This window comes from Fusarium coffeatum (genome assembly GCF_003316985.1).
Source record: "Fusarium coffeatum strain FIESC_28 chromosome Unknown BRIP53273_contig_61, whole genome shotgun sequence".
Taxonomy (NCBI): Eukaryota; Fungi; Ascomycota; class Sordariomycetes; order Hypocreales; family Nectriaceae; genus Fusarium; species Fusarium coffeatum.
Genome location: NW_022157857.1, coordinates 80,027 through 98,577, shown reverse-complemented (window position 1 = coordinate 98,577; position 18,551 = coordinate 80,027). Strand labels below are relative to the sequence as shown.

Sequence of the window (18,551 nt, the reverse complement as noted above, 5' to 3'; positions counted from 1 at the left end):
TTAACATCGATTCATTCAGTTCACTGCAGTCAGCCACAAGGCTGGTCTCGTATATAGTTGAACCCATCATTCATAATTCTCATCTTCAATTATCCCCGGCCACTCATCAACAAGTTTCGCCCTATGAAACCTCGTAGTCCACCCCAAATCCCTCTCCACATCCGCCAACAACTTCAAAACAGCTTCCCGCTCACCCTTTTCATAAAACACCTGGCCCGCGACAAACAAAGCTTGTACAGAATTCGCTCTTACGGGATCACTAGGATCAGCAAGACTGATACCACAAATCTCTTTTGCATAGTGATGTACATCCTCTTGGATCTTTCGATAGGAGCTTAATCGTGCCGAGACAGTAGAGCGGATAAAGGTGGATTCTTGGGGTTGGTTGACGAGGAGGAGAATCATGGCCATGTAGTAGTTTTGCATTGTTGCGGCGCAGATGGGGAGTTCGTACCAAATTTGCTCAAAGGCCGTGAAATAAGATTGTGGACTGGTCGGGTAAGGAGTCTTTGCATGGGGTGTAAATGTCGAAGGAAGACTCTCATACCACTTCTTGAATTCCGACAGAAGCATCTTCCAGCGCTCTAACAACCGCTCTTGAGTCACACCAACAGTCGGGCGTTGACCATGTGGTAGCGCATAGTCCGTCGGATTTATAGCATCTCCTGAAGTCAGATGATTCAATAGTTTACCAATCAGCCACGTCAACTCGTTACTCTTGGTATCCTCTTCAATATCGGCTGATGTTCGAATGTCGATTGGACTGAAGGGCATTAGACTCCCGTCTTCCGTGGTTGCCAGCCCGGCGTTTTGCCAGAGACGGACATCCTTCAGATCCAGTCTTGTTTGTGTTTCGCTGATGACTACTAGCTGTCAGATTACAAAATTATATAATCAGATGAGAAACTTACAGGCACAAAGTAAATCTTGCCTTGCTAGACTCCAGAGAATAGGACCTTGTATAGCCGTCCTAGGAATTACAACCGGTGAACCACCCGTATCTTGAAACAAAGGAAGTGCACTCAAATGTGCCCTCCACGCTGTCCCAGGCGCATTCATAAGTTCATAAATACAAAGGATCGCGACAGCTGCTAGCATATCTTCTTTCTCACTGAGGTCATTCTCGTAAGATTGCAGATCGATTGCAGTTTTTAGGTGGTTAATTGCTTCGTCGTAATGTTTTGCTGACTCGTAGCGCCAGTCATATGAGAGCCATCGATCGGAGGATGGATGGGGTTTGGTCTTGTTGAGACGGTATAAGTGCTTGGCGGATATAGCGCAGATGGAGGATTTGAGAAGAGGAGATGTAGCTGCTTTTACTGGGACTTTGCCAGAGAAATAACAGCCTGTGTCGAATATGTCGAACCTTACTTGTCAGACTTGATGGTGGCGATCAGGACGAGGGGACTTACCATGTTCCTGGTCCTTCTTTGTAATGCTTTATTAGATGAAGTGTTGCCAGCCTTGAAGTGATACCATAGTCGTCATGAGCAGGCGTCGGAGGTATGCTGGAGTCAAACTGAAGTTCCTCAGCTAGAGTGATAGAGTCTTGCTCTTGCCAGAACTCGGCCGGTGGACATGATGACCGAGATGTGTCTTCCGTTTCGATAGTGGTATCAAGTACTGTCTCTTCAGCATATGGATCCTCTATATGAACGAAGTGAACTGTACCATCTCATTAGCGACAAGATAGAACTTGAAGCATCTGTACTTACGTTCATCTGGGACTTCGACCCAAACGTGGTCCTGGTCAAATACATCCTTCCGCGATGGTCCGGTGTAGCTCTGGAACGGTCGGAAAACAGATCTTTTCGAATAACTGCACTCCCTCGAACTCTTCGTACAGGCTCCACATATCGGCTTCACTTCATCGCACTTGAGCTTTCTGCTTCTGCAAGTCTCACTATCACCACGTCAATCAGCGACCATTTCATCCCAGTGAGGCAATTCTTACCAGCCAGAAAAAGAACGCATTGTCCCCCGTCTTGAAAAGTGAATAAAGAGGAAGTCAAAGCGAAAGGTTATTGAGCCGAGCTGTATGTATAGTAAGTTTGCGTGGTGGAGGCTTTCGTCAGCTGTGGATTACAAGATTTGAAGTCGGAAACCAAGCCGAGAGTGCTGACGGAAGAGGTGATCAAGGCGAGGAGAGGAAAAGTGGGGGTCTCGGTATTGAGAAGACCGATGGCGGGGCTTGTAGATCACCTAAGCTGACTGATCTGATACTGAGAGTTGGATATATATTGGCTTGATGTACTTCACTGTCGTTTCCTCTTGAAGACATAGAATAAAATCAATTTAATTTGCGAGAATTTCCATCCATCTGTGCCTGCTCAAGATGTCTTCTCAAGCCAAGCCTTTCTCCGTCTCTGGCAAAACTGCCATTATCACTGGAGCAGGTTCAGGTCAGTTCATTCACCGTTCACCATTCTTCGAAAAAAGGCATTGACGTTCATCAAGGAATCAACTATGAACTTGCCAAACTCCTCCTCTCAAAGGACTGCAACGTCGTCATAGCAGACCTCTCCCTCCGTCCCGAAGCTCAAGCTCTTACCACTCAGCACACTTCCTCTCCCAAAGCAATCTTTGTCAAAACAGACGTGACCTCATGGAAAGACCTCTCCAACGCTTTCCGTACTACTGTCCAGGAATTTGACGACTTTGACATCATTTGTCCTGGTGCGGGCGTCTATGAACCGAACTGGTCTAACTTCTGGCATCCGCCTGGATCACCTGAAAGTAAAGACGACCCCGAGGGCGATGGGTATAAGTTACTCGATATCAACCTCACGCATCCCATTAGAGCAACGCAAATGGCAATCTCGTTTTGGCTGCACGGTACTGGGCAGAAAGCTTCGCTTGAAAATCCCAAGCGTGTGATTCACATTTCTTCCATCGCTGCTCAAATCCCCACCTTCCGAACACCCATGTACGGCGCCTCCAAATTCGGCATAACAGGCTTCGTCCGGTGTCTCTGGAACTTGGAAACCACCGGCATTCGCGTCAATGCCGTAGCACCAGGCGTTGTACGCACACCACTCTGGACAGAACACCCCGAGAAATTGAAGAACGTTAGTCAAGACGATGCGTGGGTTACACCCTTTGAATGCGCTGAAGCTATGCTTGAATGCGTGGAGAGTGATAAACACCCTGGAGGAACGGTTTTGGAAGTTGGAAAGGGAAATACGAGACAGGTGCAGGTTTTCAATGATCCGGGACCGGACTTTCAGGATCCGACGAAGGGATTTTCGACGAGTAATTGGGAGGAGGGTGATGCAAATGTTTGGGGTTGGCTTGGGGAGAAGGATATTTGGGGATCTCGTCTTTGAAGCTATCTACTTGGAATTATTGCTGCTGCTTAAAGTGTCCATGATAAAGCAACGCATTGGTCAACATTGATTCCTACCTTATTCTAATTGAGAACCACGTTCAAAGTTCTGTGAAGCTATCGTCATCTTGATAGAGGGGTTCCCATCTCAGATCATCTGCCTTTACCTCAAATCCCGCTTCAAACGTATTCCGTCTACAGCCTCACTTTCAACCAACAAGGTGATAAGCAACACGCATATGCGGATTACTAAATACGGTAACTCACGACAATCATATGACCCTGATGTCTGAGTTGTCGACCCCTCATGTTGTGATTCGTCACTTATACCTTGATTGGGAAAGTTGCAGATTCCCCGCGCGGACCCGCCTCCGCTCAAGGTCATGAATCTTGTTACTTGATCTGCCGAAGGTGGGACAGACTTGAGCTCGGCTTGACTTCTGAGAGAAACAGTGGATTTTCGGGTTGACTGCTGTTTTGAGGGGGAACAAGTTGTGATGAGTCCTATCAAGAACAAGGTACTCAGTCCTTTCTGTACGGTGTATTATCAAGGAATTTCAGATGCAACGAATGGCACAGGAACGAGACATCGTCCAAACTCGAAATTGTCATGAAACCGTTGGTATTGTAACCTATTAACTAAATAACTAAACAAATGCAATGCTATCCAATTTTAATCTTCAAACGCCTCAAAGCTTAGGCCCAGCCTTTCCAGCACAGCACGAACCGCCCTCCTCCTTCTTCTCTCCAAAAGCATCCTTGCTCGCAGCATCAACACAAAGCGCTGAAGGAGGAACCCACAAACCAGGGTTCTTCTGGTAGAAATTTGACGCGCGAAGCATCACGCTAACAGGCTCAGCAGGCATAACAGGGAAATCCTCCGTGCGAGGGAAATGCGTAAGGCCGAACTGGATATAGCATACGATATCCGTGTTCTCGATGTTGCCGTCGCGATTCACCCAGTCAATGATATTAGAGTTGTGAGGATGGTTTTCGATGCCTGTGGATTGACACACGTAGTCGCCGGCGGGGAAAATCTCGTAGTCCTTGTAAGGCGTTACCCAGAGGGACTTGCGGGCGAAGGCGGCGCGGTTGTAGACTACACTGCCGGGTTTGGCGAGGAGGGGAGGACAGTTGTTGTTGAGAATCTTGTAGGCGACAGGCTTCTTGGCGGAGGGGTTAATGCTGTTGGGATTCGTGATAGCCCAAGAACGCTGTGTCTCATGGGAGTAATTTGATGAAGCTTCCTTGGAAGTCTTGTACGGGGTGTTCTTCGCATAGAAGCCATTTCCGTAGGGATTCTCGGCAGATCCGACTTCTGCTTCTGAAGGTAACGCGTCGTTTTGAACGACTGTGTTGTTGGGGCCGTCGACTTCGGGGTCGACGCGTAGGGAGAAGATGTGTTGGTGGTTGTGCGCGTTGATGGTGGGTGCTACCTCGGTACCGTAGGGAGCGGCTGTCTCGGAGGGGTGCATGCAGTATGTATTTAACATACCCGTCAACTTAATCTCAAGCTTATATGTTCCGTCGAGAGTAAAAGTGTGGTAGAAGCCATACTCATAGTTGGCAGCTGTAATAATTTGGGAAATGATGAGTTTTCGATCTCGAGCAGAGATAACGCTTCCATCACGGTAATCAGTGTGCTTGTAGAGAAGACCGTTGTCTTCTTCGTGGATGCAGATGGCGTTCTTGATAATAGCTGGGTCACCATCACCAGTAGCCATGACGGCGTCAAGATAGTGAATAGCACCCTTGCAATCACATCCCAGCTTCAAGGAATTGGTCATGAGACCGGTTCCGTACTCGCCGACATCGAAAGCGTGCTTTCGGTGGTGAGGAGGATCGGGGTTGCCGTAGGGAACGACCATTTCTACAACACTGATCCTGTTGAAGAGAGTGCGCTCGCGATGCTCGTGGTGATCTTCCATTCGAACGTCAGATAGAACGATGCCTTCGCGGTAGTTGAAGCCAATGTGCATCTTGTAGCCTGCCCAGGAAATTTCATTGCCGCGCATGCGGAAGGATACACCTTGGGGCTGGGTGATGTTGATGGGCTTGAGAGTACCGTCGATGTAGTTCTCGCCGATGAACTCAGGCATGTAATTATGCTGAGTGAGAGGAATCTTGGTTCGTTCACCGTTGACGAGACGGACATCAACAGCAAGGACCTCCTCCTTCTCAGTATCGAGCACGACGGAAAAGTCAAGAGGATGGGCGTACTGGTTATCGTTGGGTGAATCACGATAATACACCAAACCCTGCTGAAGACGTCGCTCATAACCCCATCGATCATCAAAGCCGATGGCCCAAGCATCGATAAAGATCTTCTCCATGTCGGTAATACCCAGCTCCTCACAAGCGCGAATCACGCGAGGGTCCTTGCGGGCGATACGCTCGCAGACGTCGAGGTCTTCAAGGGTAAGAGTAGGACCGACGTCGGAGACATTCTTCCACTCTTCGACTTTACCGTCGCGGATGTTGGCGATGACTTCAGAGACTTGACCAGATCCCCGCTCAATCACGATTGCGAAAGCGCGACGAGCGGGACGAGGACCTGTGCGCGCCTTAAAGGCGGAGTACTCGGCCTTGAGGGGCTCGCGGAGGGTGAGACAGTTGAATTTCAAGGTTTTGGGGGATGCATAACTGCGGATTAGTTTTGTCGCGGCACGGATCTCATCAATTGAGAGGGGGTCTGTGAAGCGTCAGTAAGAGAACAATTGAGCGGTAGTTGGATTGAGTGGTGATTGGGACTTACCGAGAGGATGGGTATGTTCAATTGACGACAGATCGGGAGCGGGATCGTTGGGCTCTTCCCGAAAGATGGTGTAGCCGGCGATGGAAGAGGTGTCTGGAATCATTGTGGTTGTTGTTTGAAGTTGTGTACTGTGCCATACGGGTGCGTCCAAGATAAACCTGGTGGTCTAGTAGTATAAATGTTGTTGTGTATGAGTGTTGAGTAAGAGTGTAACTTGTAAGACAAAATGATTTAAAGGAAAATAACTTCAATTGAGGATGACAGCTTCTTATACACAAAAAGGTCCAGACAAGAACAATGGAAGAACCCACTGTAGCGCCGTTCCGTGACACCGCTCCGCTTGCAATGCATCTCCACTCTCTGCCGCTCCGCCTGTAAGTAAGACGAAAGCTTCGGTTGTCCGCCCTATCTTTTACTGCACTGCATGATCAACATGACTACGGTATTACAGTTGGCCGAGATCGATCAGATCCAGATTGCAACGGTTTACCCCAAAACCGTCAAACAATTGCATTTCTATGACTCCCAAGTCCGGCAGTTCTATCCGTGAGCTATCCATAGAAGGGTATTACATTGAACATTCTACCGCCCCGCTAATTGCCTTATCTCGTCGTTATCTAGCATTTATCGTCAGCTATCTAGTGGCTGGGGAAGGGGGGATTGTTTGTCTGAGGCTCTCGTCACTTGACTGCCGATCCATCTAGCTTCACCTTTCCCCTCATTTTATGTCTGTCTAACCGTTTATGGTAGCAGTTTCTCAGCTTTTGTCAGTCCACATAGACTAAACTGTTTCCGGGCAATGAATTGAAGGTTTTTGAAGGGCGAGATAACCGAGAGAGGTCTCGCCACTGACAGTTGAAGGATTGTCTTTCACCCAACCCATGATGACCGGCCCGGTCAAACGACAACGTGATTGTGTCCCTTTAAGGAATAGAAGATCATTGTCTTGCATCACTGTTCAATTCATCACGTAATGGAATGCCATTCAATCGTGATTCCCCATGGGGTAAATTGACGTTTCTTCTTCTTCCCCGGATGACACCTTGAAACATCGCTGAACTTGTGACAATTGATGCTTTTATTGATGGTTTTGTCGCGTCGTGTAGAATGAATGCACTGACTGTGTCCGTAAAAAATGGACAATGACGCAGTGAAAATTCTTCAGCAGGGCACGCACAGAACCAGTATGGACTGGGGTCGCAGATAACAGTGACACACCCTTATCTCTGCGCGCCTTTTTTTTCAATCGCAACCAGGTTTTTTCTCCCACAGCCACGGGAGGTTACCCTTTGATTACAGTGAGGAGTAGGGCGCAATTGGGTTCTGGTCTACGCTCTTTACAGCAGGTCTGTACAGTATTTCGGCTTGGTTGTCACACGATAAAGAAACCTGGTTCCCAATATCCGTACGAGATACCTAATCAGCGCCCAATACTGTACTGTACCTATCTCTCTGTAACACAGAGAGCTGAGGTGGTCCGGTCGCCGACGTAAATTGGATATAAGCAGCGTGTCGGGCCCTTTATTTCCTTTCCCCTCTCCAATACCACCATCACATCCTCATCATTGGATTCACCTTTCTACTTCATCCAGGCTGCCCGTCGCCTTCATACACATACGTCATAAGACGCGGTCATCAAACACGCGATGGACGTCGAAACAAACACAACCCTCAAACGCCCTCCTACCTCGCAAGAAATCCGCGATGCAGAAGATCTCGCAAATTTCGGCCATGACCAATCCCTCACCCGCAAATTCTCCATGTGGAGTATGCTCGCTCTGGCATTCTCTGTCCTAGGAACATGGAGCACTTTCGCACAAGGCATCGACAGCGGTCTTTCAGCAGGCGGCCCAATCGCCATTCTCTGGGGATTGGTCTTGGTGTTTGTTTGTAACATCTGCGTTGCTGTGAGTCTGGGAGAAATGTGTAGTAGCATGCCTACTGCCCTTGGTCAAGCATATTGGATCTCTAGACTTTGGCCTACACCTGCCGGACGATTTACGAGTTATTTATGCGCGTGGATCAACATGACGGGTTGGATCACTCTCTCAGCATCTCAAATCGCTTTTATGGGCGAGTTCATGCTCAAGATGAAAGTCCTGTTCAAACCAGACTGGGCAGGTGCAGACAAAGGCTGGGTTTTATTCCTCGTCTACCTCGGCGTCACACTTCTGATGACAGTCTTCAACATCGTCGCTTGTCGAAAGGACAAGATTCTACCCTGGTTCAACAACTTTGTCGGAATTTCTTTTGCGAGTTTGTTCTTTATTATCAGTATCGCGATGCTGGTTTCTGTCGGTGTCAAGAGCGACTTGGAGTTTCAACCGGCGGATTTTGTGTTTGGAAGATGGATTAACCAGACTGGTTGGCCGGATGGCGTTACCTGGTTCATTGGTCTTGTTCAAGCGGCGTACGGACTTACTGCTTTTGATGCAGCGATTCATCTCGTTGAAGAAATTCCCTCGCCGCGAACAAACATTCCCAAAGTCATCTGGCTATCCGTCACCATCGGCGCCATCACTGGTTTCATCTTCATGGTGGTCTGCCTATTCTGCATGGTCGACTCGAGCATTTACCTCGATCCAACCACCGGTCTCGCATTCATGGACTTACTCAAACAGACTGTCGGTCTTCAAGGCGGAACTGTTCTCCTGACGCTGTTCATCGTGAACGGTATTGGACAGGGTATTGGTATCGTCACTACCGCTTCCCGTCTGACTTGGGGTTTTGCGAGAGATGGTGGATTGCCTTTCAGCGGATACTTTGCTCGCGTCGACGAAACCTGGAAAGTTCCCGTTCGCGCGCTCTGGCTTCAAGGTGCTGTAATGGCGTTAATCGGCATCCTCTACACCTTCGCCTCAACAGTCCTGGAAGCCATTCTGAGTGTCAGCACCATCGCTCTGACAGTATCCTACGGCATGCCCATCTTGACGCTCCTCCTCGTGGGCCGCGACAAACTGCCACCCGGGGAATTCTCGCTAGGTCGTCTCGGGCCGGTGATCAACTGGGTGGGAGTAGTATACTGCGCGATAACCACGGTATTCTTCTTCTTCCCCGGCGCGCCGAACCCCTCCGTGGCGGACATGAACTACGCTATTGCCGTTTTCGGAATTATGTTGGTTATCACGCTTGTGTTTTGGGTTGTCAAGGGCCGGATTACGTATCTTGAGACGGAGGAGGCGCAGGGGAATATCATTTATGCGCAGAGGGCTGAGCGGGCGAATTATGTTGATATTCATAAGGATGGTAGTGCGACTCAACGGCAAGGAGGAGAGGCGAGTGGGCAGTGAATTGTGGGTGTATCATAATGAGATGGATAGCTGTTGGTAGTTGAACGAGAGAATGAAAGGGATGTGGGAGGAGGTCTCTTTAAATTACACTGTATCTTTGTCCTATCTTATTACCCCATCTGGGATAGATCGTCTGAGTCACCGTGATACCCCAGATTTAGGCAATGTTTTGTAGAATTAGCAGCCATCGTACGACGTGATCCAACATCACCAAACTTGATGTTCGGCAGTTGTAACGGAGTCATCAACCAACAACCCCAGATAACAACCTCCAACAGACTCCACTTACAATAACACCGATGCTGTATCCACGATGCTAATCTTTGCATTTTGTTACCCCAAAACTGCTTAAATCTTGTGCAAAACGACTACCCGATCTGGACACGAGAAACATCTTTGTCTGCAGGGTATCCCAGCATCTCCCCACACCGAACCGGACATATCCACTAAACCGAAAACGGGCAATACTTTTCACGTTTTGTCCTTCACCCGCCGCTCCCAGGAACGCGCATCAAGATAAAGATGATCGGCAAAGGAATGACAGCGCGTTGATTGTACGAATTGGGACAGCTGCTGGGTATACAAGGTTAACTCTCCTCGGTTGATTTCCCCAGATTCTGAACCCCAAACATCACCACATCCACAGCATCATCCACAATGAGTCTAGACGTTCAACTCACTGCGCCAAATGGCCGAACTTACAAGCAGCCCACCGGATTGTTCATCAACAATGAATGGGTAAAGTCCTCGAATGGAGAGAAGATTGCTTCCATAAACCCAACGTAAGTCGTTCCCATACACACGACCACGGAATTGGATGCTAACAATAACAGCAACGAACAAGAAATCACCTCCGTATACGCCGGTTCCTCAGAAGACATCGACAAAGCCGTCCGCGCCGCCCGTCGCGCCCTCCGCAACCCATCATGGCGGGATCTCCCAGGCACAGAACGCGGTAAACTCCTCAACAAGCTAGCCTCGCTAGTCGAAGAACATAAAGAAATTCTGGCGACGATCGAAACTTGGGACAATGGAAAGCCCTACTCCGTTGCGCTCAACGATGATGTCACTGAAGTCGCTGAGACGTTGAGATACTATGCTGGTTTTGCGGATAAGGTTTTTGGTCAGGTTATTGAGACTACGGGTGATAAGTTTGGGTATACTATTCGTGAACCTGTTGGTGTTTGCGGACAAATCATTCCGTAAGTTCTCCATCTTGACTGTTTCTTGGAAATAAACTCACATTCTGGCAGGTGGAACTTCCCTCTTGCTATGGCTGCGTGGAAACTCGGTCCAGCACTGGCATGCGGCAACGCCGTGATTCTCAAACCAGCCGAGCAAACCCCGTTATCAATCCTCTACTTCGCCAACCTAATCATCGAAGCCGGCTTTCCCCCTGGCGTCGTCAACATCGTCAACGGTCTAGGTTCCATCGCAGGCGCAGCCTTAGCATCACACATGGACGTAGACAAAATCGCCTTCACAGGCTCTACACCCACAGCCCGACAAATCATGAAAATGGCCAGCAGCAATCTCAAAAACATCACCCTCGAAACAGGCGGTAAAAGCCCCCTCATCGTTTTCGACGACGCCGATGTTGGACTTGCTGCGTATTGGGCGCATGCTGGTATTATGTATAACCAGGGTCAAGTTTGTACAGCTACTAGTCGTATTCTTGTCCAAGAGGGGATCTATGACAAGTTTATGGCTGCGTTTAAAAAGCAGGTGCAGAAGATTTCCAAGGTTGGTGATCCTTTTGAGGAGTCGACTTTCCAAGGACCGCAAGTCACAAAAGCTCAATATGATCGAATCTTGGATTTTGTCAACATCGGTAAATCTGAAGGCGCAAACTTGACGCTTGGCGGCGCACCCTTCAAGTCATCCTCTGGAAAGGGCTACTTCATTGAACCAACAGTCTTCACAAATGTGACACCGCAAATGCGGGTGTTTCAAGAAGAAGTCTTTGGACCGTTCGTCGTGGTGACCAAGTTTTCCAAGGAGGATGAAGCAGTGGACTTGGCGAATGACACACAGTTTGGACTGGGTAGTGCGCTGTTTACTACGAATCTGGCACGCGCGCATCAGGTCGCCAAGAGGATTGAGGCAGGCATGGTTTGGGTGAATTCGAGTAATGATAGTGATTGGAGGATTCCTTTTGGAGGTGTTAAGCAGAGTGGTATTGGGAGGGAACTTGGTGAGGCTGGGTTGGCGGCTTATTCGAATATCAAGGCTGTGCATGTTAATATTGCCGCCAAGTTGTAGTTAGGACTATAAGATTAGGATTTTGCTTTCTTAAACGTCTTCAGGTACGTTGTGCTACATACTTGGAATCGTTACAATATGCTCACTCGGATGTGCCTCAAGTCATGTCAATGTTCCAAACCAGTTCAGAGTTTCACGATGCCTTTATGAAGTCCGGCTTCGCAGTGTTAGGTTAGGTCTGCTCATCATGAAAGCTTCTTCAGCGGAAAATACATCCATGTTCAACAGTCTTTTGCGCCCCTTCGAGATAAGCAAGCGAATATGGCACCGAGTCATCATCGTCAAGCCGATCGCCAAAGGCAGGTGCATTGCCTACCCTGAACATATCCAATCGGCTTGTATGCCTCAGAAACAATTTTGAACACATGGATGATGCTACATGGAAATGTCAGTAATATCCGTAAGGCGATCTGAAAGGATTTTCGGCTTTTGATCTAATTTCCATTGATACCTATTTGTTTACGTCTAGGTTGCAAGGCAGAATTCGGTGACCGATAGCCTTATTCCCAGTCTCATGTTCTTTTGTAAATGACGTCGTGTTGGTGCTAGCAGGGATTTTTGCTAGCTGACATGGTACATTGGCTACTAGCACAACTGCGGGTATAAAAGGTGCAAAGATGATAGCGGCTATGTATACTTGTAACATATCTAAACAATTGGTTTTGCGCAGGATTGGGGGCAGTGTTTTTGGCTGTGCCGCTCACTGCCTGCCTATCACTTATGCTGACAATACAATCCTCAAAATGCTTCAATTTCCCCTCCCCACTCCTTCGAATTGAGAAGCATTTAAGATATTCCAATAAATTGTAACAATGTCTGACAACGACAATTCACCCGACGAAGTCAGCGGCCAAGCAGCATTCTGGATCCTAGCCTCGCTAGCCGCCGCCGCAGTCGTCCTCCCTTCCACAAGCAGTCGCAACAACGGCCGCGATCTTTTTGGCGGCAACATCGACCTTGTACGATGCATCCCGGGTGTCTGCTTGGTAGATGGCATCATGGACAGCATATATCTCTGTGTGAGCGCCTACAGAGCGCTCAATTCACTGGAACCGGCAAAATCTAGACGAAGCACTACTGTTATCGCGGCGAAGCTCATAATCGCAATTTTCACCGTCTTCCCCCAAATGATAAAGGCTTTCAGTTTGAAGGGAGTCCCCGCCACGCAATTTTGCGCGTTTTTATTCTTTTTCGCGTTTGTTACGAGGCTTCTGATTGATTTGTGTGGCTTGGATTGGGAGGAGCCGTATACGCCCCCAGAAAACGATGACACATCGGATGTTGTTGTTCTCATTAGTGTATTCCTTCAAACTCCTTTCGAATTCTGGATCTGGTACAACATCAGTAGTTCAATCAGCAACTACACATTGTCGGAGGGGTTCTCCGATTTCATCGCAATAACATCTATAATCTGTGCCTCCTTGATATTCCTGCAATCTTCAATCTGGTTGGCGTTCGTTATTACCCGATGGCGCTTCGACATCTCGGCCACACCGCACATTGTACCAATCCGTTTGTTTTGGGTGGCTGTCATGGCCTTGTCGCTGACGGAGAAAAAAGAAAGAAGCAAGACTAGCAGACTGCCACCGACGCCGGACATTATGAGGGATCTCACGCAGGCTGAAACGTTGATGATGATGGCTGCTTTGTCGAGTGTTGCTGTTGCGAAAGCTCTGGACGTTATAAGCAAGTTGGTTTCTATAGTGCGAACCAAGGATGCTTCGGCGCAAACCGAAGTGAGGTCGGCGGACGCTACAGCAGGAAAAGAGCCAGAGGAGTCATCGTCTGTACCAAAGGGCAGTTTCTTGGCAAGATTGGGTGTCGTTGTTGATCGTTGGTTTGTTCAATGTCTTACCTTGCATTCAACAGCCAGCTATAGCATCACACTAACAGTCTTTAACCTGATTACCACAGTTATGTACTACCTCGTGTACTTTGATGGAACTGGAACCGTCAATCCGGGTTGGACAAGCGTCCTAGGCTAGACTGATATCGTATCTTAACTGCAAGCTTATACAATCTTTATCTCCCGGCACATAGACTCATCCAGCTCAAAAGAGAAATCCGCCACTAGAGTCAACAATCCAATACGACAGTAACTTCCATCCTCGTCCCCGGCGCCCAGGACCATCATATAGTGCGTCGTTTTGTCTCCTTCCAAGTAATGGTAAGGAACACTTGAGCCAAGATACATACACGAAACTGTCGAAGTGAAGTCTGCTAGTGTCTGTCCTTCCCTAGCCCTTGAGACAATACCATCCTGTTCGACCAGCGCACTGTCAGGGCGGAACCAAAGATTTTCTTCTTGGCCAGAAATAATGTAGTGGGCACCACTGTGCGGATTGTCGCAAGTCAATGTCGCTTCCGAAATCTGCCCCCGTAGCTTGATATACCCATCCGAAACTCTGCCAAAAGGATTCAGCCCAGGGACATGGCATTTGGCTTCGAGAATAGTGACGGCTGACTCGAATTGCTCAATAGACCTTTCGACTTGAGCCTCTATCTCACGGACGACCGATGCCCACGACCAAGACGGTGCCACATATTGGTTAGCGAGAGGCAGGGCCTCATCCCGATTGTGTTCTGTGACCCAGCATAAGCTAGTAGGTAGACTGTCCTCCCATATTCCAGCAAGGTATTGCGAGTTTGTAGCCTCGTAGACACGAAAAGCCACACCACTGAGTGCTGGCAGCCTGTCAAGAAGGAAGGTAAGCTCTCGACGGGAGTAGTAGACTACAAGGTCATTCCATTCATCCCAGATATAGTCAAAGTCTCTGGCGTCTGGCTCCGAACTTTCACTATACGAGTATGCGCCATCCCAATGATCATCCGGGTAAGGTATTTGTTCTGTAAACCGAGACCGTCCAGACGTAAAGCCAAAACGGAGCGTAGACAATATCTGCGAGAAGCCAAGTCTATCCGAGCTGCGTTTATCTGGAATGTACCTCTGCGGCACAACATGATCATGGCACTTGCTACACTCCCAGATAAGCTCGGATGGAGTGAAATATATCGTTTGTGACGACATGGCGGACTCCTGCCATGCCCAACCTCTTGTGAAAAGCTTACCTTGTTCTTGGGGTGTTATCGCTACTCTCTGGGCCATTAGAGTTTCACGGCCTTGTTTTGTCGCGAGCTCTACCTCAATCGGTGTCCATTTTGTATCTCTAGTTGCGAGGAATGGAATGTTAGGACTAGGAGACGTTGCTGTGGAAATAGTTAGGTAGGCGTTCTCATAATAATCGCACATTTTTGCAGATTCGAGTTCCCAGTCGGAAACACTGTCTTGTATGATGCACAGCGAGTCTATCCAGACGTATTCGACCCCTAGCCTACGTGCCAGTAATATGCACTGTTGGAAAACAACCGGTAAAGTCTCGAAGTTGATACAGTCGGTCAGGGCTGCCAGATTAGATATGGTGGTTTTGGTTGGCTGTTCACCGCCCCAGCAGTGACTCAAAGTCGCATACTTTGCCGTCATGCCTTTGGCCTCAATAAGACGGACCTCTGAGTTTGAAGAACCAATACAGACAGCTCGAGTTGGTAGGGGAGTGTTGCTAGTTTCCCATGCAGGGTGTTCTTCCTGACACTTTGACACTTGCTCCTTGATGAAGCTCACCGACGTATCAAGATCACAGGACTCCGAATACGGGGGAAGAGTCCGCAAGTTACGAAGCATTTGGCTCTAAGATAGTGTCAGTAATATGGTCTATTGCAATCTACAAAGGCCCATACCTGATTCGGCGTATATATTATGAAGTTCCACGGCGGACTCTCTTCGAAGCCAACAGCCGAAACTTGAATCAGACCGTCCTCCGTCCTCACGAAGAAAACAGACTCATCAGGGGGGACTAGATCAAATTTTATGATAGACGATTTGATCAGTTGGCAGTATCCGCAACTATCGACCAGGTTCTTGAAGACGATTGGTGTGGACGGTTTGTAACGGTGTTCGCGCGAGACTCGCTCGGGCCAGACGTCCAAATTGTCACATACTGCGCATTTCTGGTCAGATTGCTGTAAAGTAGGGGCTTCAGCCTTCGATCCGATGGTAGTTCCATCCATGATAAATTTGGGGTCGTCTAGGTATAGTGGATGACAGGTCTGACATGAATGCGGCTGAGCCCACAAGAAATGACTCAGTCTTACTCCCATCACGTGCTGACGATAACATCAATGCACTAGAGCTAAGGCAGAATTGCACAAAATTAATACAGCACTGACACTGTTCTTCCAATTTGACCATGACACAAGGATGTCCATAAGTATATAAGTAGGACGCTACACGCCAAAGTGAACATAGGGAACCCAGTAAAATGGCTTGACATCCTCGTTGCACGAAACAATATCTCTAATCTCGGCTGCTGGTCTGTGCAGAGCAGTATTCATCTCCCGCCATCCCATCTCAATGCGACCGTCTCGCAGCGCCCTGACAGCCCGATGAAGGCCGCGACATACAGCCAGGTCTGTCATTCCGTGTTTCGTAGAGGACCCTCGCCACATCCACGCAATGTCTATCACATACTCTCCAGAGGGTGCCTATAACATTCCTGAACCAGGCGAGCTGGAAGGCCTGGGCAAGGTGGACTCCCTCGTTAGCGAATTTGTCCGACTCATTAGTTCCCGTCGAACAGGCTGAGAGGTAGAAGAAGAACGGAGGGTTGTCTTGTAGCCTGTGATCGCGGAGGGTGCCCACCACGAGGGGATCTATCAACCAATCCTCGAACAGCAAGCAACTTTTCGAAGGGTCCAATGGATTGGACTGTTCATGACCAGCAAAGTGAGATATCTTACACTTCTGTAGGTGCCCCATTATCTCATCTCTACGTTGCGGTGGCATAGCGGGTTCTAGTTCGAGTGAGGGGCAGAGCCCAGCCAGCAGGTCTACTTCGTCGTCGACAAATGGAAGGAGTCCACCAGCGGTCAGATGAGACTTTCTGTGCTTGTTGGCAGGCAGAAGAAAGATAGCGAAAAGGCGACCTCCGACAGGACACATATCACATATCACTTGTGTACAGCGCGGATTGAGTATCTGTGTCCAATATGCAAGAAACTAAAGATGGACGAGGTCAGCCGACTCTGAGTCAAGGAGACAGAAGATCGAATCAGTTGCAGCGATACAAGAACACTATGTTTCTGAATCACGGACCAATTGCAACTATATAAATACTAACACCGGCCGGGGCTTTTCTCGCTTTCCTTATGATACAAAGTCCAACAGAATTTAAGACTCCCTTCTACGTTCCATAAATATGTGTCACAGAACAGTCACCGAATACCTTTGCCCAGAGTGCAAAAGGAAGCTTCGTGTAGAGGACGTCACCATGCCTTGTGAAAAGACGACGAAAGATGGCGTTTACTGCGATAACGACAAGACGTTTTGCAGCACTCAGAGAGAAGACACTAGCGTAACAGGTTGTGTTGACTGCATGAGGAAGAAGAAGAAGGCCAAGAATAAGAAACAAGTTATGTAGTAAACATTTACACTGCCTTAGGTACTACAACAGGCACTGTTATACATCTAGGTATACTCTACGAACTTGTGCATTAACACCGTAACTAAGCGGTCTCTGCTGTGAATCAATTTGAGCGTTGCTCACCAACCATGAGGTCAACGGTCCGGTATCAAGGCTGTTTGTTACCCGACATAACCCTCTTTTCCTTAACCACATGGGCCATTCGTAAAGAGACCTTCTTCCAGTCTGCACGCCGGTGAATCATGTAGCCGCCAAAGCCCGAACTGCTCTTTTCCATGATCGTTGCAACAAGCTTACTCCTTGTCAATGTGGCAGTAAGCACATACGTATCAAACCATTTGATAAAGTTTCTGAGGATATTTACACTTTCCACAATGTATTATAACTCATTTTCCCATCCACAACCTTTTCTTACCTTGCCCTCACATAAGGTTTAGGCATGCTACAAAATACCTTCCTTACTTCCATCCGGCTTTTTTTTACTCTTACTTCCGTATCACACTGTTCAATGCTGTGCATCCACGTACAGAACCCTCTTGGTCGCTCTTGATCACGGACAGTTTCGAAGGATATAAATACCCAGCAGTCCTCCCGTGTTCAGTATACCACAAGCCCCAACATCACAAGAACTTTTCTTGTTCCATCAAACACACATTCTACTCAATCATGTGCCACATAGCGAAGATCGAGTACTTGTGTCAGACGTGCAAAAAGAAACTTTTGGAAGAGTTCCATACCGAGCTTTGCGGAAAAGGAAGGGATGAAGGAAGATGTGCTATTGCAAATTCGTCTTTCAGCGCTCAGCGACAGTTTACGAGCTCGACGGGTTGCTTTGATTGCTCCACGAAGAACAAAACGTCAGTGGGTGATACGAAGGTGGTGCATATATGACAGCGGATTGCTGCGAATGCGACTATGATATCTTATTCAATACAAGGTGTCCCACGCAGGCAGCATTCTCTACACTGAATCACAATGCACTATCAGGTATAAAAATCAGTCCAGCCTCGATCCTGAGAGAATTCTTTCCTCCTAAAATAATCCAAGTAAGACCATTCTCGAACACTATACTCTCAAGTCTTATATCTGTTCTACCAAACTTCTACACTATATATCATCACCAACAACAACGGCGTCAAAATGTGTCATTTAATACACATCAACAACGTCTGTGCACACTGCGGCCGTTGGTTATCCGGAGAGTGGGATATCAGACGATGCAGAGAAGCTAGGTCGCGGTCACGCGATGTGAACGACCGTTGTCCGGATGACCAGTGCGTGGAAAGTGAGACGACTAGGAGGTTAGCCTGGACATACTGTTGGGCATGTGTTGAAGAGTACAATGAGTGGTTGAGACGACGGGCACTGCAGTGAATGATTTTATCTTAATCAACAAGCATTACTTTTACAGAGGCACTATACTCCTGGCACTGAATAGCGAG

At 48.1% G+C, this 18,551-nt stretch overlaps 7 protein-coding genes across 7 annotated transcripts; 4 read left to right on the top strand and 3 right to left on the bottom strand.

Annotated features, from left to right (window-relative positions):
• Positions 1-66: 66 nt before the first annotated feature.
• Positions 67-1,974, bottom strand: FIESC28_02799 (uncharacterized protein; the record flags this gene model as incomplete). The annotated part of the gene is made up of 5 exons (XM_031156948.1): positions 67-863; positions 912-970; positions 1,413-1,665; positions 1,716-1,903; positions 1,955-1,974. The coding sequence occupies 5 exons, from the start codon at positions 1,972-1,974 to the stop codon at positions 67-69; spliced, it is 1,317 nt and encodes a 438-aa protein (XP_031018900.1).
• A 361-nt stretch (positions 1,975-2,335) lies between these two features.
• On the top strand, positions 2,336-3,326 carry FIESC28_02798 (uncharacterized protein; the record flags this gene model as incomplete). Its single annotated transcript, XM_031156947.1, has 2 exons — positions 2,336-2,402; positions 2,458-3,326. The coding sequence occupies 2 exons, from the start codon at positions 2,336-2,338 to the stop codon at positions 3,324-3,326; spliced, it is 936 nt and encodes a 311-aa protein (XP_031018899.1).
• A 688-nt stretch (positions 3,327-4,014) lies between these two features.
• On the bottom strand, positions 4,015-6,183 carry FIESC28_02797 (uncharacterized protein; the record flags this gene model as incomplete). Its single annotated transcript, XM_031156946.1, has 2 exons — positions 4,015-6,017; positions 6,081-6,183. 2 exons carry the CDS (start codon positions 6,181-6,183, stop codon positions 4,015-4,017), a joined length of 2,106 nt encoding a protein of 701 aa, XP_031018898.1.
• A 1,543-nt stretch (positions 6,184-7,726) lies between these two features.
• Positions 7,727-9,370, top strand: FIESC28_02796 (uncharacterized protein; the record flags this gene model as incomplete). The annotated part of the gene is made up of 1 exon (XM_031156945.1): positions 7,727-9,370. One exon carries the CDS (start codon positions 7,727-7,729, stop codon positions 9,368-9,370), a length of 1,644 nt encoding a protein of 547 aa, XP_031018897.1.
• Positions 9,371-10,027: 657 nt separating this feature from the next.
• Positions 10,028-11,632, top strand: FIESC28_02795 (uncharacterized protein; the record flags this gene model as incomplete). Its single annotated transcript, XM_031156944.1, has 3 exons — positions 10,028-10,152; positions 10,204-10,572; positions 10,624-11,632. 3 exons carry the CDS (start codon positions 10,028-10,030, stop codon positions 11,630-11,632), a joined length of 1,503 nt encoding a protein of 500 aa, XP_031018896.1.
• Positions 11,633-12,444: 812 nt separating this feature from the next.
• Positions 12,445-13,617, top strand: FIESC28_02794 (uncharacterized protein; the record flags this gene model as incomplete). Its single annotated transcript, XM_031156943.1, has 1 exon — positions 12,445-13,617. The coding sequence occupies one exon, from the start codon at positions 12,445-12,447 to the stop codon at positions 13,615-13,617; it is 1,173 nt and encodes a 390-aa protein (XP_031018895.1).
• Positions 13,618-13,643: 26 nt separating this feature from the next.
• On the bottom strand, positions 13,644-15,697 carry FIESC28_02793 (uncharacterized protein; the record flags this gene model as incomplete). Its single annotated transcript, XM_031156942.1, has 2 exons — positions 13,644-15,317; positions 15,368-15,697. The coding sequence occupies 2 exons, from the start codon at positions 15,695-15,697 to the stop codon at positions 13,644-13,646; spliced, it is 2,004 nt and encodes a 667-aa protein (XP_031018894.1).
• Positions 15,698-18,551: the final 2,854 nt, after the last annotated feature.